The sequence below is a fragment of the Balaenoptera ricei genome, chromosome 20 (assembly GCF_028023285.1).
Source record: "Balaenoptera ricei isolate mBalRic1 chromosome 20, mBalRic1.hap2, whole genome shotgun sequence".
In the NCBI taxonomy this organism is placed as follows: domain Eukaryota; kingdom Metazoa; phylum Chordata; class Mammalia; order Artiodactyla; family Balaenopteridae; genus Balaenoptera; species Balaenoptera ricei.
Window position 1 is genome coordinate 51291118 of NC_082658.1, and position 24402 is coordinate 51315519.

Here is a 24402-nt window from a genome sequence, read left to right on the forward strand (position 1 = left end):
GAGCCTGCGCGTCTGGAGCCTGTGCTCCGCAACAAGAGAGGCCACGACAGTGAGAGGCCCGCGCACCGCGATGAAGAGTGGCCCCCACTTGCCGCAACTGGAGAAAGCCCTCGCACGGAAGCGAAGACCCAACACAGCCAAAATAAATAAATAAATTTATTAAAAAAAAAAAAAAAAAAAAAAAAGAATTACATCCAACTTGTCTTAAGAAATCAGGCAAGCAAGAAGAGAGTGGAGTGAAATACTTATTTCAGACACAGCTGACTTCAAACCAAGGCAAGTTATCGGGAATAATTACACAATGCTAAAGATGACAATCTTCCAAGAAGACTTAACAATCCTTAATGTTTGTACCTAACAACAGAGCATCAAACTACATGAGGCAAAAACTGATAGAGCTGCAAGGAGAAATGGATGAATCCTCTACTAGAGATGGAAACTTCAACAACCCTCTATCAGAATGGACAGATCCAGCTGGCAGAAAATCAGTAAAGACATAGTTGAACTCACAATACCATCAATCAACTGGCTCTAATGACATCTATAAACTATTCATCCAACAACAGCAGAATACACATTCCTCTCAAGCTCACATGGAATATTCACCAAGACAGACCGTGTTCTGGGCCGTAAAATACATGTTAACAAATTTTAAAGAATAAAAATCATACAACACCTGCTCTTACACCACAGGGAATTAAACTTGAAATCAGTAACAGAAAGAGAACTGGAAAATCCCCAAATACTTGGAGATTAAACAATACATTTCTAAATAACACATGGGTCAAAGAAGAAATCTCAAGAGAAATTAAGCAATATTTTTTTAAAAAATAAATTTATTTATTTATTTTTGGCTGCACTGGGTCTTCGTTGCTGCGTGTGGGCTTTTCGCTAGTTGCGGCGAGTGGGGGCTACTCTTTGTTGCGGTGCACGGGCTTCTCATTGCGGTGGCTTCTCTTGTTGCGGAGCATGGGCTGTAGGCGCGCGGGCTTCAGTAGCTGTGGCACACGAGCTTAGTAGTTGTGGCTCGTGGGCTCTAGAGCACAAGCTCAGTAGTTGTGGCGCATGGGTTTACTTGCTCCATGGCATGTGGGATCTTCCCAGGCCAGGGCTCGAACCCGTGTCCCCTGCATTGGCAGGCGGATTCTTAACCACTGTGCCACCAGGGAAGTCCTAAGCAATATTTTTAACTAAATGAAAATGAAAATACAACTTGTTAAAATGTGAGTAGTGAAAGCAGTGCTTGAGGGAAATTTATAGAAAGATCTAGGGCTTCCCTGGTGGCACAGTGGTTGAGAATCCGCCTGCCAACGCAGGGGACACGGGTTCGAGCCCTGGTCTGGGAAGATCCCACATGCCGCAGAGCAACTGGGCCCGTGAGCCACAATTACTGAGCCTGCGCGTCTGGAGCCTGTGCTCCGCAACAAGAGAGGCCGCGATAGTGAGAGGCCCACGCACCGCGATGAAGAGTGGCCCCCACTTGCCACAATTAGAGAAAGCCCTCGCACATAAACGAAGACCCAACACAGCCATAAATAAATAAATAAACAAACAAACAAAAAAAACACAACACTGAGCTTTCCTACAATCTACACTTCCCTGTACGTGGCACTCCACAACATTTAAAAAAAAAAAAAAAGAAAAGAAAGATCTAAGATCTATCATCTAAGCTTCCACCTCAGGAAGCTAAAAGAGCAAATTAAATACAAAACAAACAGAAGAAAAGAAATAATAAAAATTGAAATCAGGAAATCAACAGAGAAAAATCAATGAAGTCAAAAGTTGGTTCTTTAAAAAGATCAATAAATTCAATAAGCCTCTAGCCAGGCTAAGAAAAAAAAAGAAAGGACACAGATTCCTAATAACCAAAATGAAATGGAGCAAAGACAGTCTTTTCAACAAATGGTGCTGGCCTAGACATCCACATTATAAAAAAAAACAAAACAAAACTATAAAACTCCTAGAAGATAATATAGGAGAAGATCTAGATGACCTTGGATTTGGTAATGACCTTGTAGATGCCAACACCAAAGGCAGGATCCATGAAAGAAAGAATTGATAATCTGGACTTCATTAAGCTCTGTGAAAGATACTGTCAAGAGAATGAAAAGACAAGTCACTGATCGGGAGAAAATACTTACAGAACACATATCTGACAAAGGACTGTTATCTGAAATATACAAAGAACTCTTATAACTCAACAATATGAAAACAAACCTGGTTTTAAAATGGGTATCTAATAAGATACCCATCAAGGAAGATATACAGATGGTAAACAGGCATATAAAAAGATGCTCCAAATCACATGTCATCAAGGAAATGGAAATTAAAATGAGATACCACTACACACCTATGGCCAAAATCCAGAACACTAACAATACCAAATGCTGGTAAAGATATTGAGCAACAGAAGCTCTCATTCACTGTTAGTGGAAAGGCAAAAAAGGTCTAGCTGCTTTGGAAGACAGTTTGGCAGTCTTCCAAACATACTCTTACCATGTGATCCAGCAATCGTGCTCATTGGTATTTACCCAAAGGAGCTGAAAACTTATGCCCACACAAAAATACGCACACAGATGTCTATAGCAGCTTTATTCATAACTGTCAAAACTTGGAAACAACCAAGATGCCCTTCAGTAGGTGAATGGATAAATAAACTGTGGTACATTTGGACAATGTAATATTATTCAGCGTTAAAAAGAAATGAGCGGGCTTCCCTGGTGGCGCAGTGGTTGAGAATCTGCCTGCCAATGCAGGGGACACGGGTTCGAGCCCTGGTCTGGGAAGATCCCACATGCCACGGAGCAGCTGGGCCCATGAGCCACAACTACTGAGCCTGCGCGTCTGGAGCCTGTGCCCCGCAACGGGAGGGGCCGCGATAGTGAAAGGCCTGCGCACCGCGATGAAGAGCGGTCCCCGCACCGCGATGAAGAGTGGCCCCCGCTTGCCGCAACTAGAGAAAGCCCTCGCACGAACCGAAGACCCAACACAGCCAAAAATAAATAATAAATAAATAAATAAAGTAGCTACAAAATTAAAAAAAAAAAAAAAAAGTGACAATTTAAAAAAAAAAAAAAAGAAATGAGCTATTAAGCCATGAAAAGACATGGAGGAAACTTAAATACATATGACTAAGTGAAAGAAGCCAATCTGAAAAGGCTACATAGTGTATGATTCTAACTATACGGCACTCTGGAAAAGGCAAAATTATAGAGATGATAAAAAGATCAGTGGGTGGGGGGGAAGGGGGTGAATACATAGAGCATAGAGGATTTTTAAGGCAGTGGAAATATTATGTATGATATTATAATGGTGGATACTTGTAAATACATATGTGTCCAAACTCACAGAACATACAACAGCAAGGATGAACCCTAATGTAAATGATGGACTCTGGGTGATAATGAAGTGTCCATGTAGGCTCATCAATTTTAACAAACATCCCACTCTGGTGAGGAATACTGAGAATGCGGGAGGTTATGCATGTGTAGGGCAGGAGTATATGAGAAATCTCTGTAATTTCCCCTCAATTTTGCTGTACCTTAAACTAGTCTAAGAATTAAAGTCTATGTACACTTGAAACTAACACAACATTGTAAATCAACTAGAATCCAATAAAATTAAAAAAAAAAAAGTCTATTACAAAAGAAAGAGAGATACGGGAATGACCAACAAGCACATGTAAAGATGCCCCCATCACTGGTCATCGGTGAAATGCAACTTAAAACCAGAATGAGATATCACTATATAACCATTAGAATGGATAAACTTTAAAAGAATGACAATATCAAATGGTGTCAGCTGGAACTCTCAAACATTGCTGGTGAGAATGTAAAATAGTACATACAGCCACTTGAAAACAGCCTGGCAACTTGACTCAGGAATCCTACTCCTAGGTATTTACTCAAGACAGAGGAAAACTTAAGTCCACACGAAGACTTGTACGCAAATGTTCACAGCGGTGTTATCCATACTAGCCAAAACCTGGAAATGACCCAAATGTCCATCAACTGGTGAGTGGATTAACAAATTGGGTATATGCACATAACAGCATACTACTTAGCAATAAAAAGGGAGACTATTCATACAATGCATGGACATGCTACGCCAAAGCCTGTTTTGTGTTCTTTCATGAGATGGCAAGTCAGGCGCAGCCACGAGGAGACAGAGGACAGGCTCAGGAAAAAACAAAGTTTATTATACTTACAACTCCTAGAGACAGGCAGGACTCACCATGCAGGGTCACATGGGGAAGACACTAGGGTGGTCAGGAGGCAGATGACAGGAGTGAGGGGAGTGCTTAGGCTACGGCCTTTATTGGCGTCTCCTCAGGACGGGCCAGGCAGGGCAAGGGCAGCACTTTAGGATCAGCTAGTGTGAATAACCTCCGTGGGCTCTGGGCTATGGAGTGGTCCCCAGTTGCCTGGCACCCAGCCCTGAGATGACTCAGGCAGAGGAAGATGGCCTCCTGGGCTGAAAGGGCAGAGAGAGGAGGGAGGGCTCTGGTCTTGCAGATCCAAGGCCTGCTCAGGCTGGTCCTTTGCCATATCTAAGAAGCGAAGAGCCCAGGGAGGGGCAGTCTCCCCCAGCCAGAGAGGTCAAAACATCATAATACACAGAAAAGTTAAAATATTTACAATACAAAGCCAGACACAAAAAACTACATTCTGTATGATTCCATTTATTTAAAAGTCTAAACAGGCAAAACTACTGTGACACAACAACTAAAGCCCGCGTGCCTAGAGCCCGTGCTCCGCAACGAAGAGTAGCCCCTGCTCGCCACAACTAGAGAAAAGCCCGTACGCAGCAACAAAGACGCAACACAGCCAAAAAATAAATAAAACAAAACAAAAAACAAACAAACAAACAACTACTGTGACAGAAAAATCAGTGATCACTAGAGGCTGGGTAGGGTGGGAAGAGACTGCAAAGGGCCACTAGGGAACTTTTTTACAGTGATGGAAATGTTCTATTATCTTGATTGTGGTGGTGGTAATGTACACATTTGTCAAAATGCATCAAATCATACACTTAAATTGGAGAATGTAACTGTAAGTAAGTTATACCTCAGTAGAACTGATTTAAGTATATAAATTTCTAAATAATAATGTACCTTATATCTTCAAATATAAAGAATAGTTAACAATACAGTAATGTTTTGCATATTTCTTGCTTTATAACATAGCTTAGTTATACTAGCAATACATAATCTGTATCCTGCTTTTTTCACCAAGCATCATAATTACTCCTGTCATTTGAAATTCATCTAATTGCACATTAGTTTTAAAGAGAAATTTCAGATTAAGGGGATATACATTCAATATGTATCTGTCTGTATGCAAAATAGCTACTATGAAGGTGAATTTTAAAGTAACAAAAACTCTAAGTGAATTTAAGAGCCTCTAAAATCACATGCTAAGTTAAAACTACAAAAAATTTCCATTTTTATGAGTTGGAAACTGTTGAAGACTGGCAATTTTATACGGTTCAACCTAACACATTAAATAATACAGATGAAAATCTAATTAATTATAAAAGTATGACAAAAACTATTATACTGCTTTAGAAGTAGTGTGCATTAACCAATATTTTATTTGTTTTTATTGTTTGTGGGTTCAACAACGGATGACAATCCTTATTTTTGTTTAAACAATCCTTTTTCTGATTTGAAAACACAAATAAATAATTGTCCTACCTAAATTACTTTAAACAAACCTGGGTAAATTTACTCAGAGCATAATCTATTTCATTTGGCGGCTTTACAAGGTTTGGAAGAAAAAGAATATGCTCCCTTTAAAAAGGCAGTGGAGAAATCATTAACCAGGAATTAAAAGCCTTTGGTAAGTTAGGAACAAGATGAAGGAAAAGAAATTAAGAGCAATTAGTACTCACAAAGTAACAGTATAAAATAGGTTAATTAACACCTTTCTTTTAAAATTAGCATTCCTGAATAGATTTTTTAAAAAATTTTTTTTCATTGAAGTATAGTTGATTTACAATGTGTTAATTTCTGCTGTACAGCAAAGTGACTCAGTTATACACATACAGACATTCTTTTTTATACTCTTTTCCATTATGGTTTATCCCAGGATACTGAATATAGTTCCCTGTGCTATACAGTAGGACCTTGTTGTTCATCCATTCTGTATGTAATAGTTTGCACCTACTAACTTCAAACTCCCACTTCATCCCTCCACCATCTCCTCTCCCCCTTGGCAACCACAAGTCTGTTCTCTATGTCAGTGAGTCTGTTTCTGTTTCATAGATAGGTTCATTTGTGCCATATTTTAGATTCCACATATAAGTGATATAATATGGTATTTGTCTCTCTCTTTCTGACTTCTTCACTTAGTATGATCATCTGTAGTTGCATCCATGTCCTGAACAGATTAGATCAGAGTCACCAGAAGCCAAGAAAAGGCCCAGAACAGAGACAAAAGAAAGATGCTACAAATTTCCTCAGGAAATGAAGGGAAGCAAATATTTAAATAACTCAGGCTTGTAATATGTCGTTGGTACTTAACATGGGCTTGGCAGAGTTCATTTCTTTTAACCCTTACTGTAAGCTAAGTAGTATATTGTGAATCTTTTCTTTTTTCTTTCTTTCTTTTTTTTGGCCACACGGCTTGCAGGATCGTAGTTTCCTGACCAGGGATTGAACCCACGCCCTTGACAGTGAAAGCGCAGAGTCCTAACCACTGGACCACCAGGGAATTCCCTATCTTAAGATTGAATCTCATCAATATATCAACTGTTTTCTGCAAGTTATATTTCTTATAGAACAAGCAGAAGTAATTGGGTGTATTAAAAATTGTTTTAGCTTCACTTTTTAAAAAAATGCCTACTGAGGGACTTCCCTCGTGGTCCAGTGGTAAAGAATCCGCCTTCCAATGCAGGGGACACAGGTTCAATCCCTGGTTAGGGAACTAAGATCCCACATGCCATGGGGCAACTAAGCCCGTGCGCCACAACTACTGAACTCGCGCGCCTCAACTAGAGCCCACATGCCACAAACTACAGAGCCCACTTGCCCTGGAGCCCACGCGCCACAACTAGAGAAAAGCCCACGCACCGCAACGAAAGATACCGCAGGCCTCAACGAAGATCCTGTGTGCCGCAGGCAACTAAGACCTGACGCAACCAGAAAAAAAAAAAGCCTACCCATTAGATCCTAGCTACTCTCAACAGGCATCTTGTGACAACTAATCAAAACGCATGTAGGAAAAAAAAATGAAAAGGAAGATCAGTTACCCAAGAGATTTTGAACCCATTATACTATTTTAATGATGAAAGTAGCACTCCACTCATTACAGCATTTAGTAATTCCTTAGAGACAGCAGGTTTCAAGAAAAATTATTTTGAAATTATTTCAAACGTATAGAAATTGCAAGGTTAGTACAAATGATTCCAGTACACTCTTCACCCAGATTCACTGTACTTTGCCCCATTTGCTTGCTCTGTGTGTGTTTTTTTCTAAACCATTTGAGAGTTAGCTACAGACATCATCATGCCCCTAATGTTAAATATTTTGGCATGTACATTTTCAAAACAAGGACATTCTCTTTTATAACCACAGAACAATGATCAAATTGAGAAAATTTAACACTCATACGATACTATTATCTGGAATACAGTCCATACTCAAATTTCACCAATTATCCCGATAACGTCCTTCATGTCAATTTTCTCCCCTGATGCAAGATCCAATCTAGGATTACGCATTTCATTTACGTGTCAAGTCTCTTTAGTCTCTTTCAATCTGGAACAGTTCTGTGGTCTTTTTTTACTTTCAGGACCTTAATATTTTTGAAAAATTGTCTTACAAAATCCCTCAAGTTGGTTTCTCTGAAATTTCCTCATAGATTCAGGTAAAACATTTTGGGCATGAAGAGCACAGAGGTGCTACGTGTCCTTCTAGGTGACCCCCATCAGGAGGTGATCACCTGGTCAAGGTGGTATCCCCCAGTCTCTCCACTATAAAGTTACCATATATCCCTCTGTAACTGAAATACTTTGTAACTGGGGAAATACTTTGAAACTATGAAAATATCCTGTTCCTCTTCAAACTTTCCATTGTTGATTCCTCCATGAAATCAATTATTACTATAATGACTGCAAAACAGTGATTTTTCTAATTTTATTATTCCTTCTACATTTATTAGTTGGCATTCTAGAGTAAACAAGGAGCTTTTCCTCTATCCCCCTATGTATTTTATTTGCTTACTTTATTCAGTGGGTTATAATCCATTATTGTCATTATTCATTCTCAGCTTATATTGTCCCATATTGTTCTTTTAACCATGTGGGAGCTGGCTCCTATGTTCTTTTAACATTTAATACCATAAAAGGTATTATCCCAACCTTACAGACAAGGAAAATGAAGTGGCTTACCCTTTTATAAAGGTAAGTCAAAGTTTGTTGTAGAACTGGACAGTCTTTCAGCTGGAAAATTAACTAAAAGCTCAGTTATAAAATTTACAATTGTTCTTTTTTTTTTTAATTTTATTTTTGGCTGTGTTGGGTCTTCGTTGCTGCGCGCAGGCTTTCTCTAGTTGCAGTGAGCGGGGGCTACTCTTCACTGCTGTGCACAGGCTTCTCATTGTGGTGGCTTCTCTTGTTGCAGAGCACAGGCTCTAGGCATGCAGGCTTCAGTAGTTGTGGCTCGCAGGCTCTAGAGCACAGGCTCAGTAGTTGTGGTGCACTGGCTTAGTTGCTCTGCGGCATGTGGGATCTTCCTGGACCAGGGCTCGAACCAGTGTCCCCTGCACTGGCAGGCAGATTCTTAACCACTGTGCCACCAAGGAAGCCCTACAATTGTTCCTTGCAACCATCACTTACAGCACCCCAAAACTATGCTAGCACCTAGTTTTAAGAAAAAAACAGAAAAGGAGGGGGACTTTGCATTAAAGTAAAATAGCAGAGTACTCTTAACATTTCCTTTCAACACAGTAGACCATAGCATTTAAATCTACTGGATTCCTAAAATGGTCAAGAGTTTAAAAGATCCTATTTGCTATTCATTATTATTTTTAATTACATCAAATACATAATCATTCAATTCTATGACTACCCTATGAGGTATGAGGTAGCTATTATTATCTCACTTTACCAATGAGAAAAAATTTAAAAGATAAGTCAAAGAGGGACTTCCCTGGCAGTCCATTGGTTAAGACTTCACCTTCCAATGCAGCAGGTGTGGGTTCGATCCCCTGGTCAGGGAGCTAAGATCCCACATGCCTCCTGGCCAGAAAACCAAAACATAAAACAGAAGCAATATTGTAACAAATTCAATAAAGACTTTAAAAATGGTCCACATCAAAAAAAAAAAAAAAAAAGTCAAAGAATCACATTTCAAAAGGCCTAGATTGTTTAATTTATTATCCATCACCAGATATGTGGATTTTACCCAGACCCAAGAAGTCTCCACCATCTGGCAGGGGGTAAGGAATGGAAAGGAAAAAGCAAAAACAGGGAGTAAAACCAGTATTAAGTTGGAACTTGGTAAATCTGGTTCCTGGAAAAATCACAGAATCACTGCCATAAAGGGCATCAGCTATAGACCTAATAACCAATGACAAGAGTAAAATCCAGGCCATAAGGGGTTTGATAAAGTCTGCTAATGTATTTAGAAGGTTAGGTGAGTGAGTCTCTAAAAAAAGAAAATGCTATTAAGACAAGCACTTGAAAATCTTCATCAACAGTAGAAAGGCCGTCTAATAATGTCATATGTCAATTATACCTCAACAATAAAGAAAAGAAAAAAGAAAAGAAAAGGAGTAGAAAAGAAAAGGCTGTGTACTTAGAAGTCTAACTGCAGTCTGGGCTACAGAGGCTACATAGAGTGGTGGAAAGAGCACTGGACCAGAATTAGGAGATCTGGGTCCCAAATTTCTAATCTGTACAACTAAGAGGTTGGATAACTTTCTCTCTCAAGGGCCTCCCAGCTGCAAAATTCCTTAAGATACAAAACTGCACTTGCTGCTGAGCGTGACTTAGGCAAGGCATGAATCATAACGGGGAGGTGAGGCATCTGGAGTGCCATCACTGAGATCAGTCCAACAAATATAACTTATTTCACTCCATAATGTTACAAATTTGGCTTAATTTCTGCATTTCTTCAGGAACAAGAGGGGCATAAGAAGCAGATGGTGGGGTTTAAATACTTGTTTTCAATCCCTTATTTTTCATAGCTTCAAAATATGCAGTTTCCACAGCATTTTAAAATTTGAGAGTTGCATAGTGGTATAAACATTATGTCAACTACAAAAATATGCAGGACATGAACTGGTAACATATACAAATGAAAGTCACCAAAGTATGACATGAAATTGTAAACAATATTTGTGAGCAAAACTCTTTCAAAAAACACTGCTCTATTTTCTCTTCAATGAAAATCACTTCATTCTTCCTTTCCTCCTTTTATCTTCCCTCTCAACCTGCCTGAGTCCTAACAGAGCAGACAAGACTGCTGAACCCTTTCTTTATGTGAATCGTAACTGGGTAACTTTTCCTATACGCGACACCAACCTTGAAATGGTTGACTCTTCAGAGACATGATGGGCTCTAGCAATTTACCCTTCCCAGCAAACGTTCACCTTTCATTCAATTTGTGGGCTGCCACAGAGCCAGGTACAGGCGGACTTGGAACGTACTGACCAATTTCCTCTCTTAGAATGGTGTTCATTTAAAACATATTTTTTGTAGTTCAAATGAAACTTTGGAAATAATAGAAACTTACTGATTAATAGGCTCCTGAAAACAACCTTCCCCATTTTGTTGAATGACTCCAGTTCCCTCAAAAGCTGACAGATACTGAAATGGCCACATGGTCCCAGTTACCTACTGTCATGAGTCTCAGTGCTCTGTTGCTTTCAGTTTACTTTACTTACTCAGACTCTTCTCAATGCTCAGTATAACTTAAGGCTCTTTCTTCCTCACATCCTAATGTTTTGTTTTTTTTTTTTAATTGGGGTATAGTTGCTTTACAATGTTGTGTTAGTTTCTGCTGTACAGTGAAGTGAATCAGCTATATGTATACATATGTCCCCTCTTTTCTGGATTTCCTTCCCATTTAGGTCACCTCAGAGCATTAAGTAAAGTGCCCTGTGCTATACAGCAGGTTCTCATTAGTTATCTATTTTATACATATTAGTGTATATGTGTCGATCCTAATCTCCCAATTCACCCCACCCCTCTCTTCCCCCCTTGGTGTCCATACATTTGTTCTCTATGTCTGTGTCTCTATTTCTGCCTTGCAAACAGGTTCATCTGTACCATTTTTCTTTGAAGAAATCAATTTAAGGCAAAAATTTATTAACCTTTGGCTTTAATATTGTGTAAATTTTCTGAGGCAGATCATCCAAGAATCCAGTTGCTTTCCATATTTAAATAAACTCACATTTAACAAATCAGGATATTTGTTGATTCTGGAACTGGCCTACTAAAATAAGCAGCTTTAAACACCTATAAATCCAAAAGGGGGAAAAAAAAAAAAAGGCTTCCCTACTTAGCAATTCCAGTTCTGGGTATTCACCCAAAAGAATTTGAAGCAGGGTCTTAAGAAATATTTGCACATCCATGTTCCTAGCCACATTATCCACGATAGCCAAAACGTGGAAGTAACCCAAGTGTCCATCAACAGATAAACGGATAAACAAAATGTAGCTATATACATACAATGGAATATTAATATTATTCAGCCCTAGAAAGGAAGGAAATTCTGAAACATGCTATAACGTGGATGAACACTGAGGACTTGACGCTAAGGGAAAGAAGCCAGTCATAAAGGGACAAATATGATTCCACTTACATAAGGTACCTCAAATAGTCAAATTCATAGAGATGGAAAGAAGAATGGTGGTTGCCAGGGGTTATGGGAAGAGAGGGAATGGGGACTAGTTGTTTAATGGGTACAGAGTTTTACTTTTACAAGAAGAAAGAGTTCTGGAGGTTAGCTGCACAACAATATGAATGTACTTAATGCTACTGAACTGTACACTTTAAAAATGGTTAAGATGGTAAATTTTATGTTATGCATATTTTACCACAATTTTTAAAAATTCTTCTCTATGTCACAAAGCTAAATCCTAGGGTTGAAAGCCCTTTTAGTCTGAACTACCACATTATCCATCATTTCACCAACACTTGGCAGGGTGAGAAGTCAAGCGAGACAAATAGCTCTTTCTGAGTACCTTATGCTGCTTAATGACAGGTGTGTTGTCCGAAATAATTAGCTTTTAAAAATGAATAGACTTAATTCTCCTCTGGAGCTGGTTAGTGATCTCAGTTTCCCTTCATTAAGTTCTTGACAGCTCAATGTGCTCACATCTGTCATCGTTTGGGAGACTGATTCCAAGAACATAAATTGCTTCAAGGACTAGGCAACAAATTTATTCTGGTTCATGGGGCAGATCTGAACCCATCTGTTTTCTAATCAAAAGCCATATTTGAATCAGTTTTGTTCCATCACAGGACCATACTAATGGGAGCAATACAGTCATATGGTATTTTCCTTCTTTCTATCCATGCACTGTAGATGACTACAGGAAACACAAATCAATTAAAGGCATGAGAGCATCCTCAGAAAGAGGGTCTTTGCAGACTGTAGGACCTTCTACCTTTTCGGGTTTTATCTGTTTATTCTTCAGACCACAGTGATTTTGTTTCCTCTCAGTGACACGGTTTCTTTCTGAATTACATAGTGGATAATATTCTTATTACCAACTTACCTTAATCTTTTCTGAAGCTGTAAACTGTCATGGATGATCCTTTTAACAAACTCTAATTCGCCCCCTTCTGCCATGATCTCTGTGATTCCTCCTGTATTTACTGAGCTAGGTGGGGGTCTTCGAGGGTTTCGAGAGTTTACTCCCTGAACAACATAACAACAACAACAAACCCTGGTGAAAAACCTTTACACCTTAAGGCCAGCTCTTTGACTGTAACCTAGTTTTACACAAGAATGCTTAGACATAATTTCCGTTTCCAGGTATCAGGCTAGATTTGGGGTTTAAAAATCGTATAATCTTGGCATTTGAAACAATGGCATTCATGCAAATACTCCCTCCCAGGGTCTTTACCTTCCATCTTTGTGATTAAACATATTAACGTTTTACCTTTTTATCTAGCCAATTCTGTCACTTTTTTCTCTCTTGGTATCATACACTGAAAATATTCCACCCAAAGATTATATAAATATTTTTTTGTTTTCTTCTAGTATTTTATGGTGTCACTTTTAAAATTTAAATATTTAATCCACTCCTACCTCACACCATATAAAAAAATAACCCAAATAGATCAAAGATTTAAATGTAAAAAGCTAAAACAATAAAACTCTTAGAAGAAAACATAGGAGTAAATCTTCATGACCTTGCATTAGGCAATGGTTTCTTAGATATGACACCAAAAGCATAAGCAACAGAAGAGAAAATAGATAAAGTGGACTTCCTCAAAAGTAAAAGCTTCCAGGCTGCAAGGGACACCATCAAGAAAATGAAAAGACAACCCACAGAATGGGAGAAAATGTTCGCAAATAATATATCTAATAAGGGACTTGCATATAGAATACATAAAGAATTCTTACAACAATAGTAAAAAGAAAAATAACCCAATTTAAATGGGCAAAGGATCTGAATAGGCATTTCTCCAAAGAAGATACACAAATGGCCAATAAGCACACAAAAAGATGTTCCACATCATTAGCCATCAGAGACACGCACATTAAAACCATGATGAGATGCTACTTCATACTCTCTAGGATGGCTATAATCAAGAAGACAGATAAAAACAAGTGTTGACAAAGATGTGGAGAAATTGGAACTCTCATACACTACTCATAGGGGAATAAAAAATGGTGCAGCCATTTTGGATAACATCCTGGCAGTTCCTCAAACAATTAAACATAGAGTTACCATATGACCCAGTGATTCCACTCCTAGGTATACACCTAAGAGAAATGAAAACATGTTCACGCAACACTTGTACATGAATGCTCACAGCAGCATTGTTCATAATAGCCAAAAAGTGAATAAAACCCAAATGTCCATCAACAGATGAATGGATCAGTAAAATGTGATATTTCCATACAATGGAATATTATTCGGCAATAAAAAGAAATGAAGTACTGATACATGCTACAATATGGATGAACCTTGAAAACATATTATGCTTAGTGAGAGAAGTCAGTCACAAAAGACCACACATTATATGATTCCATTTTTATGAAATGACCGCAACAGGCAACTCCACAGAAACAGAAAGTAGACTGATGGTTGCCTAGGACTAAGGGGGCTGCAAGGAAACCGAGAGTAATTGCTAATGGGTGTGGGTTGTTTTTTTCTTTTTTCGTGGGGGGGGGTGTGGGGTGATGAAAATGCTCTAAAATTGATTGTGGTGATGGCTACACAACTCTGTGAATATACTAAAAATAATTAAATTCTACCCTTTAAGTGGGTGAATTGATGGCACGTAAATTGTACTTCAGTAAAGTTGCTATAAAAACGTATTTAGTTCTGGTGCTAGTTATAGTCTATTTCTTCATCTGGATGCTGGTTCTATAAGAATATTCACTTTGGAAAATCCAGTTTACACGCATGGCATGGGTACTTTTATGTATATATGCTGTATCTCAACATTTTTTAAAAGAAATGTACTCCAGGATGTGGCTATTTTATCTATAGTTCTCAAATTTATCTGCACTGAAGGCTAAAATTTAGATTTCTTAAATCCTGCTTCACTTCATGTTCCAATCTAGAATGTTGGTATTGCTAATAAATTTCTGTCCACTTCCCCCCGCCGCAACCAAATTTAATCCATCTGGAATTTATTTTGTTATGAGGTATGTAAATGGTACTTTAGAGTATCTGAGTGATTCTAAAAACAATTTATTCTCCCAAAGTTTTAAGCATACACACCCCCCCGTTTCCTTCTGATTAATATTATTCACTGTCTATTAATTCTTCTCTAGATGAAGGAAAACTTAGGTTAAATCAATAATATTTTATTGATTTTTAATAGGTTAGTTTTTTAAGCCAATGCATCTCTTTCCATATTCATAAGCAAATATATTTTATTTCATGAAATGAATATATTCATTTCAAGTTGGAAAGACTAAATAAGACATTTGTTTGCTATCAAATGATAGGTGGCAGTAAAAACAGTGACCCTCTCCTTAAGCCAATAAGCCCAATGCAGCAGAGTAGACTGTAACCTAAGTTGGTCCAATCAGAAGAAAGCCAAATGTTAAATGGTTTGGGGAAGAAAAGAGCTCTCTTCCCACCCTCTCCCACTCCCCAAATATTACTCTGCCACAAGTAAACCAGTCTGAGAACAAAAACAACCAAGGGCCCAATAAGAGCCAAGGGGAACCTGAAAAAACAAGAGTCTCAGCCTTGATACTATCATGAACTCCTCGATCAAACTGTTCCTGAAGTCCAGACTATTGCTGGATTTCTCAGATACGTAAACCAATAAACTTTCTTGTTAAGTCAATATGAATTGGGTTTTCAGGTGCTTGATACCAGAAGCATCCTAACTGATACAGCTTCCAAAATAAAAGTTGCTCTTATCTTGCAAACAAGGAAAACTTAACTAAATATTCAACTACTTTAAAGCAGAAGATATCTTACCTTGGCTTCCAACTGATTGGCAAAAAAGGGAGGGTTGCACATGCAAAAGTCATAGATTATCTCAGATTCTTCTTTAAGAGCATCCATCAGGAGGGTCTTCTGTGGTACTTTTACCACTAGGAGAAAAAACAGAGACTGTTAACTACTATTAATACTGTGGTAGTTTTCAAATATGTCCACAAATTCTTTGATACTAGTCCCTTCAAGAGGCAGAGTTTGATTTCCCCCTCCTTGAGTGTAGCTTCACTCAGTGACTCGCTTTTACTGAAGAGAATGTGATGAGCGTGATAGGTATCACTTCTGACGCTAGGTCATAAAAAGCAATATGGCTTCCTCCTTGCCCTGTCTCTTGAACTACTTGCTCTAGGAGAGGTCAGCTGACATGCTGTAATGATGCTCAAGTAGCCCTGACGAGAGATCCACATGGCAATGAACTAAAACTTCCTGCCAAAAGCAATGTAAATGAGCCATCCTGAAAGCACATCTCTACTCCCAGTCTTTCAGATGACAACCTCATGAAAGACTCTGAACCAGAACCAACCAGCTAGGCCACACCCAAACTCCTGACCCACAGGAACCACGAGATTATTAATAAATGTTTATTGTTTAATGCCGCCAGATTTTGGAGTAATTTGTAATACAGGAATGGATAACTAAAAAACTCATTAATAATATATTAATATCTCCCCTTACGATATGTTTAACACTAGTAAGAAAAGCCTATTTCTTCCAAAGAGAGACATAAAGTCTCTTTAATGACAAAACAAAAAACAAAAAAAAACCCCAGCCCTTTATATATATACAATAAGCACAGACGTAAAAAGTAACTAAGCATTAAGGGGATTTGACTATTTGTAGCACAGTTCCATGTACTGAAATAAAAAAGACGATAGAGTTTAATCAATAGCAGGATTTTCTTCCTCTTAAAAATCTTGGTGACTAGGTTACTTTATACACAGTTGATTCTCATCTTTAGTGGTAGTTGTGTTCTATAAAGTCACCACGAACCCTGAATTAGTGAATACTGAACCACTGGCTCCTAAGAGAAATACATGATTAGCTAAGTTTGAGCCTCTGGTCCCAACATTTTCATCAACCAATCAATACATATCCTTACTGATTCATCAACATTGAACTCATGGCCAACAGTACTATAACATGTCTGAACGAAACTTATCTGGCACATGTATTTTCTCTGTAAGGCACATCACGGCCTTCTTGTACTTAGGAACGCTAGGCAGTACTTAAGCACTGTGTTTAGGGGCCATTATAAACAGCAACATCACCAATAAAAGCACAAAACTGCAAAAAAAAAAAAAAAAAGTGGTACTAAACAGACCATGAAAAGGACACTTGTTTACAGTATGAGAGCTGAAACAAGACAGCAGGACATTGCCTTGTCCAACTTCAGCTGGGAACATGCACGCTGGGTGACTCAATTTTTTTGCCACTTTGCACGTGTCTGTGAATGACCACAAAAGTACCATGAGTATTGATCTGGAGGCTAAAAATAGCCCCTAGTAGGCAAACTTTAGCAAGTAGGCAAATTCACAAACACAGAATTCACAAATTATGAGGATCGACTATGTTTACTCTGTTTCTTTCTGAGTTAATTCTGGTAACAAAGCAGCAAACCAAATTACAATGTACCAGACTGTTTTAAATTACCAAAGTTTGTATATTAAAGCAGAAGACAATGAGATGTGTTAAATTAGAAAGACAGGTTAATAAACAAAGCTTGAAAGGAGTATTTATTCTACAGAGCTAACCTTTTATAAGATCAGATAAGTTATTCTGTTCCACATTCTTCTTTGCATAGTTGAAGCACATGTCATCTACTTCTGTTGCAAGGAAATACCAGCCATTTAAGGTTGTTCCAAGTAAAGGATAGATGCAGGATGCCCCAGTACCTAGTACAATAAGAATTCAAAGCACATTGCACACACCTGAGAGGAAGGTGAGACCAACAAGCAAAAACACCATTCTTCACTTCTTAGAATTTCTTATAGCCTTAACAGCTTAAACCACAAGCTGGTACTGATTACACACATACTGTGGCTACTGGCTTCATGTATGTTAGTCTTACCTCATAATTAGATTCAAATTTCCTAGAGGGTAGAAACCTTGCTGTCTTCTTTGTATGCTGTATGTAAAATGAAGTATGCATAATTGGCTGGTGATCAAGAAATACATGACTGACTAACTGAAAATTGTCAAAGCAATTTAATTTACTTTATAAAAAGTCTTCATTTTAAATCTCTCACAAACTTGATTTTCTTGAAAGAAATCAGTGTTATTTGTTAAAACACCACAGTAATATCTTAAAATAGATCAATGTATACATCCCATTCTACAAAAGCAGAAAAAAATACATAGGGTATAAAATTTTTATAATATTAAACCACTCAATTCCCCACATATCTATCTGCAAGTTGTTACTTGAAGGAAACCAGAAGTTAAACAAAACAAAACAAAAAAAACCCTAAAAACTAGAGAGGATTCATTTCTTAGATGTGGAGACATGGAAAAACACTTGATCCAGATCCAAAACATCAGTCATTGGCTTGCCCCACCACAGTTTCAAGGGAGACGTTCAAAGGCAAATGGTCCAGGCAAAAATCTCTCTGACAACTAGGGTTTGGTCCTAAACTTGCATGTAGAACCTCTAACCATAGACTGGACGAGTATATGTTTGAGTATATACTAACCACAAATAATTGCTTTTACAACCTTTAACTGATCTTGGCCAATAAGATCCTAAAGAGCATACTCAAGAGAAGAAAGCTGGTGTTCTTCTTGGAGGCCCACAGTAGTCAGCCCATACCAGCCATTCCACTCCCACTTTCCACTGACCACATCATGGTGCCAGTCTAGCCTTCTAAGGATTTGGCAGGAAGAGCTGGAGGCCAGAGATACTCCTAACCCAGAGGAAAGCCAGTCTCATCTTACTGCTTCCTCATTAAGTACTCAGAACAGGCCAGTAAAAGACATGACAACAACTGATAGCCAGAACATTTAAGCTCTGACAGTCACAGTGATTGCTACACTTTCTATCATGTTTACCTAACAGCATCCTGGCCCTGATGCTACTGGGCAAACATCTCCTTGGGGATGTGGGAGGTGGTGCAGGAAGGAGTGGTAAAGGGTACTCAAGCTCCTCTCAGAGTTCACAATTATTTAGCCCCTGCTAGCCACTCAGAATAAGGAAATTAAGGAAATTTAAGTAGCACTTCCAGCTCTGTAGAAAAAAAAATCCAGACCAGATCCCAGGCCCTTGATTCTCATACAACTACCTCTCTCTTCGTACTTCAATTTCATTTAAAAGGAAAAAGAAAAAAGGACACCTTCCCTCAGCTGCCCTAATATCAGGTGCCAAGAGGGTAATAAACGCAGGTAAAGGACCTGTCCTTCGCCAAAAAAAATCAAGTTTCTCAGTTCTTAAGACCAGAAGACTTGCATTCTAACATCCTAATCCCCTCTGAAAGGTGAATGACATTTTTTTAAAATTTTTATTTATTTATTTTTGGCTGTGTTGGGTCTTCGTTGCTGCATGCGGGCTATCTCTAGTTGCAGCGAGCAGGGGCTACTCTTCATTGCGGTGCGCAGGCTTCTCATTGTGGTGGCTTCTCTTGTTGCGGAGCACGGGCTCTAGGCACGTGGGCTTCAGGAGTTGAAGCACGTGGGCTCAGTAGTTGTGGCTCGCGGGCTCTAGAGCACAGGCTCAGCAGTTGTGGCGCACAGGCTTAGTTGCTCCACGGCATGTGGGATCTTCCCGGACCAGGGCTCGAACCCATGTCCCCTGCATTGGCGGGCGGATTCTTAACCACTGCGCCACCAGGGAAGCCCGTGAATGACATTTTTATATGGGTAATAATCCTTGTAATGATAAATAAAAATGGAAAGTGTATACCCATAGAATTAGAGCAAACTAATGGAGTCTGGGGGAAGAATTTATATAAAACCCTAATTAGAATGAATGTGATTTCAGCAAGAGTGCCCCTTGTGAAGAGCTAAAATCCATTAACCTCCTATATCCCCAAGTGTTATTTTAGAGGGTTTGGGGCATAATTAAAATAAGTACTAAATAGGCTCTCAAGCTTTTTAAGCTTTTTATAACCCATCAGCCAATCTTCTGCCATGAACATAAAAGAAAAAAAACTTTTGTTAAACCCCATTATTTTTACATAGTGCTTAGTTCATATTGGATGTTCAGAATTTTGAATGTTGAAAGAATGATGTATTTATCCATCGACATTCAACAAATCATTTACTGAACACCTACTGTGTGCCAGAAACTTTGCTAGGCTTTTGGATATTATAGTAAGCAAAAAAGTAATAGGCTCTGTACTTTGTAATCTAGTGGCAGAGAAAGACATTAATCAATCAGACAAGTGAATGTGTAGTTTAAAACTAAAAAAAATGCCATGAAGGAAAAAACATGGTTTTCTAAAGCTCATATTCAAGGAACCTATCTTATGCTGGAAGGTCAGAGAAGGTTTTCTTGAGAAAATAAGGCTTGAGTTGACAACTACAGTACAAATAAGAATTAATGAGGTGAAGGTGGGAAGTTCCAGGCAGAAGGAACAACATGTACAAAGGCCTGGAATCATGACATCTTATTAGAACAAGTGCCAAAAACAAAAAAGAGAAGAATATAAGATGAGGCTTAGAGGGACTTCCCTGGTGGCGCAGTGGTTAAGAATCCGCCTGCCAATGCAGGGGACATGGGTTCGAGCCCTGGTCCAGGAAGATCCACATGCCGCGGAGCAACTAAGCCCGTGCGCCACAACTACTGAGCCTGAGCTCTAGAGCCCGTGCGCTACAACTACTGAGCCTGCGTGCCACAACTACTGAAGCCCACGCACCTAGAGCCCATGTTCTGCAACAAGAGAAGCCACCACAATGAGAAGCCCGCGCACCTCAACAAAGAGTAGCCCCTGCTCGCCGCAACTAGAGAAAGCCCACGCGCAGCAATGAAGACCCAATGCAGCCAAAAATAAATAATTAAAATAAATAAATTTATTAAAAAAAAAAAAGATGAGGCTTAGAGAGACCTAGAAAGAGACCTAGAGGGCAGGAATCAGACAATGAAAATTCTAATAGGCCTAATAAAGGTTTTGGGTGTTTATCACAGAAGCAATAGGAAGCTATTAAAGTGGTAAAGATGTGCTCAGATATGGGTTTATACATACTTTCTGGAGAATGGAATGGAGGGGCAACAGAGTGGACAAGAACAGAATAGTTGAGAAGCTATTCTGTAGACAGGGAGAAATGATGGTGACTTGGACTGGGATGGTGGCAGCTGAGAAGGAGAAAAATAAATGATTTAAGAAATATTTAAGAGAGAAAAACAGGAAATGGTGATAGACATTGTCAGTGAGAATGGAGAGAAGTAAATATCAAGGATGACAAGATTAGGAAGAAAGAATATGAGTTTGGTCTTGGACATCACAAAGTCTGAGGTGTTTTTGAGATATCCAAGTTTCTTATATATTTGGGACTAGAGTTCAAGAAAAGTAATCTGAGTTGGAGGAATAAACAATTTGTAGGTTATCTGCATGGAAGCAGAAAATAAAGTCATAGATATGGATGAAATTGCCTAGAGGTAGAGTGCTGAATAAGAAAAGGGTTAAAGACTGAGCTTTAGGGATTCTCAACATTTAATACAAGAAAGTAAGCCTGAAAAGGGGAGAAGAGTGACTAGAAACGAAAAAGGAAAACCAGAGGAGTCTGGTGTCGTGGAAGAAAATGGAGGAGAGTGCATAAAGGAGAAAGGAGGGGGTCAATAAATGCTGCTGAAAAGCTCATGTACAATGAGCACTGAAAACACACAAATGCTGAACATTTACTACTATCTAGAAACTGTGTTTCCTATTAACTATGTTTAGAAATAGGGTCCACAGTTTTTAACTCAATTCTTCACTCTTTCTATAAAGGATTAGTAAAGGCCAAAAGATTAACAAATTTCAAACCCTATCAAATGAAAATATTGGCTATGACAAAACATATAATACATTTATAATCGCAAAACATACCATGGCTTCATTTCCTTCTGTTTCTCTACTTACAGTCCCAAATGAATCACACAGGACAGTCCTCTCCATTTCAGAAGATTACAATTAAGAGAACATCTTCCTTTAACTCGATGTCTTTTTCCTTCCCTTTAATTTTGGATTAAATACTCTCTACAAATAATCACCTAAGAGATTCCTAAAAGTATTCAGTCCCACATGATCTTTTATTAAGTGACCATCACCACAAAATCCCAATATATGGACTACTGTACTAACACCAAATAATTCAGAGTAAAAATAATGCCCAACAGACAGAGACATCAACGTGGTAATCTGAAAAGCTAAGAAAAAAAGGGCCTCACTTTCATTCTGCACTTCTCTTACTCCCTTGCTCCCTGTTTGGTGCTGACAATCCCTTCTCAAGAGAAAGTGACAGCAGAAAAGCCTAGGTATCCCAAATAAGAACAGTGATATCTGTAGCCAGCTTCTTTCACACAACAAATACCCAGAAGTTTTCAAAGAATTTGCAAAGACCTCGCAAAATTTATAAAACTTATATTTAGCCAAAAAATAATTGAAAACCATGTACCTATGTCAATTCCTCTTCGGAGAGTACTTTTGTCAGAGTCCTGATGACCAATCAGATCTTCTACCCAATGAATATAGTTGAGTCTCAAGGGAACTGTGGGAATTAGTCTCTCCAGTGGAATATCAATAGAAAGTCCAAAATCCTCCCTTAGGAGAGTACAAGTCAGAGCTCTGACTGCTTCAGGGTCTTTAAAATTAAGACTGAGGGGTGGAGAAAAAGAAGTAAAACTGATTAGTAAGACTCGCTGTGTCCTACAAGCTTTAATGCAACGAGGCAGGACCGAACACCCACCTGTTTCCTAGGAGATCACACATATAAATAGTTACGTAGCACATTCAGTGCAGTGGCATACACATATGGGTGTTTAACAGTCACAGTATGTGAAAGACAGCATAAATTTCCACCAAAAATACTGCATCTTCATACATGAAGCACAGAGGACAAGAGTACCTCTGTTCCAATTCCTGCCTAATTGTCTCCTTACTTAGTTACGTGACTTTGGACAAGTTATTTAGCCTCTATGAGACCGTTTCCTCAGCTGTAAAATGGGGATAATAATACCCATATGTAGAGTTGCTGTGAGATAATCTGTGAAAAGTACTAGCATAATGCCTACGACACAGTAACCGTTTTACAAATGCTGGCTATTTTTACTATTATCAAATAACATGATTTGATGGTAGCATTCTTTGAAAATCATACTTAAAAGTGGAAAGGAAGCAGTATAAAATGTTTAATAATGAAAACAGGTTAACATACTTAAATATAACAAATACTACAAGCACCAAATTTTTAAATGTGACTATATTTAGCAGGTTTCCTGAGGAATAATTTACATACTATAAATTCACCTGTAAGTACACAACAGTTTTTCGTATATTCCCAGAGTTGTGCAACCATCACCACAATCCAATTTTAGAACACTTCCATCACCCCCAAAAAGAAAACTCGTGCCCATCTGCAAGTCATTCCTCATTTCCACCCTCAGCTCTAGGCAACCACTAATGTACTTTCTGTCTCCACAGATTTGCCTTTTGCGAACATTTCATACAAATGAATCATATAGTATGTGATCTCTGCATCTGGATTCTTTCACTTAGCATAATATTTGTGAGGTTCATCCATGGTGTAGCATATGTCAGTACTTCATTTCTTTTTACAGCCAAAAAATTATACTCCATTGTATGGATAACCACATCGTGGTTTATGCACTGGATTAATAATCACATTTGTGGTTTGTTTATCCATTCACCACTTGATGGCTATTTGGATTGTTTCTACTTTTTGGCTATCATGAACAATGCTGCTGTAAATATTCACATATAAGTCTTCATGAGGATGTGTTATCATTTCTCTTGAGTAGATATGTACGAATATATCATATGATATACTTACGTTTAACTTTTTAAGAACCTCGTGTCAATATAACTATTTTGAGAGGCAGGAAAAGCATTAAATGAGATGAAGAAGCAACTGCGCAGCAACTGTCAAAAATACAAAATGCTGGAACAAAGTCAGGAGGATAATAACTTCAAAAGTGACTGACGTTACATTTAGGTGGGGATTTGTGATCTTTAAAGACAAGTTTCTATGAAACAGTGGAAATGGAAGTTTATTGCATAAATACATGCTAGCAATAAAAAGTCTCATTAAAATACATTAAGCCTGTTTAAAGGGATATTAAGTCTATTCCTAGTCATCAGAGGTAGATATATATTAATTTTGTCATTTGTGGGGGCTGATAAAAGAGAGTTAATCCATAGGCAAGCAACAATGAACACAGTTCTGCTTCACTCAATAGCACAGCAATTGCCTCAATCAATTTTCACATTAAAAGAAAAAAAAAGGCTAGCACTGCCTTTGTATTCCTTAATAAAAAGCAGTACAAATTCAGGTTCAACAAGATAAATTATGTAGCAATAAAAAGATATTAAATCTATAAAAACTTTATTTTTAACTCTAACAAGAATATTGTATTTTACTCCTTTGAAATCAGTCAAGTGTTCAGAAAAGATGGGCCAACTCCACTTCCTTCAATGACAGAGCAATGACAGTCAATTTTTACACATGGAAAGAAGTTCACATCTGAGTACCACGCTAAAGCATTCAAACAAGTTCACATTCTTTATTCTATAGTGGTAGCCCAATCTATTACTAAGCTTCATTGCTAGAC

General features: G+C 38.3%; 1 protein-coding gene across 1 annotated transcript in view; it reads right to left on the reverse strand.

The window, feature by feature from the left end:
- Nucleotides 1-24402, reverse strand: part of METTL16 (methyltransferase 16, RNA N6-adenosine) — a 56959-nt gene that overhangs the window by 17851 nt on the left and 14706 nt on the right. The window contains exons 3-6 of the mRNA XM_059907428.1: nucleotides 22230-22429; nucleotides 17396-17536; nucleotides 15627-15742; nucleotides 12729-12871 (exon numbers count right to left, since the gene is read on the reverse strand). Coding sequence (XP_059763411.1) covers nucleotides 12729-12871; nucleotides 15627-15742; nucleotides 17396-17536; nucleotides 22230-22429 — 600 coding nt within the window. The remainder of the gene's footprint in view (nucleotides 1-12728; nucleotides 12872-15626; nucleotides 15743-17395; nucleotides 17537-22229; nucleotides 22430-24402) is intronic.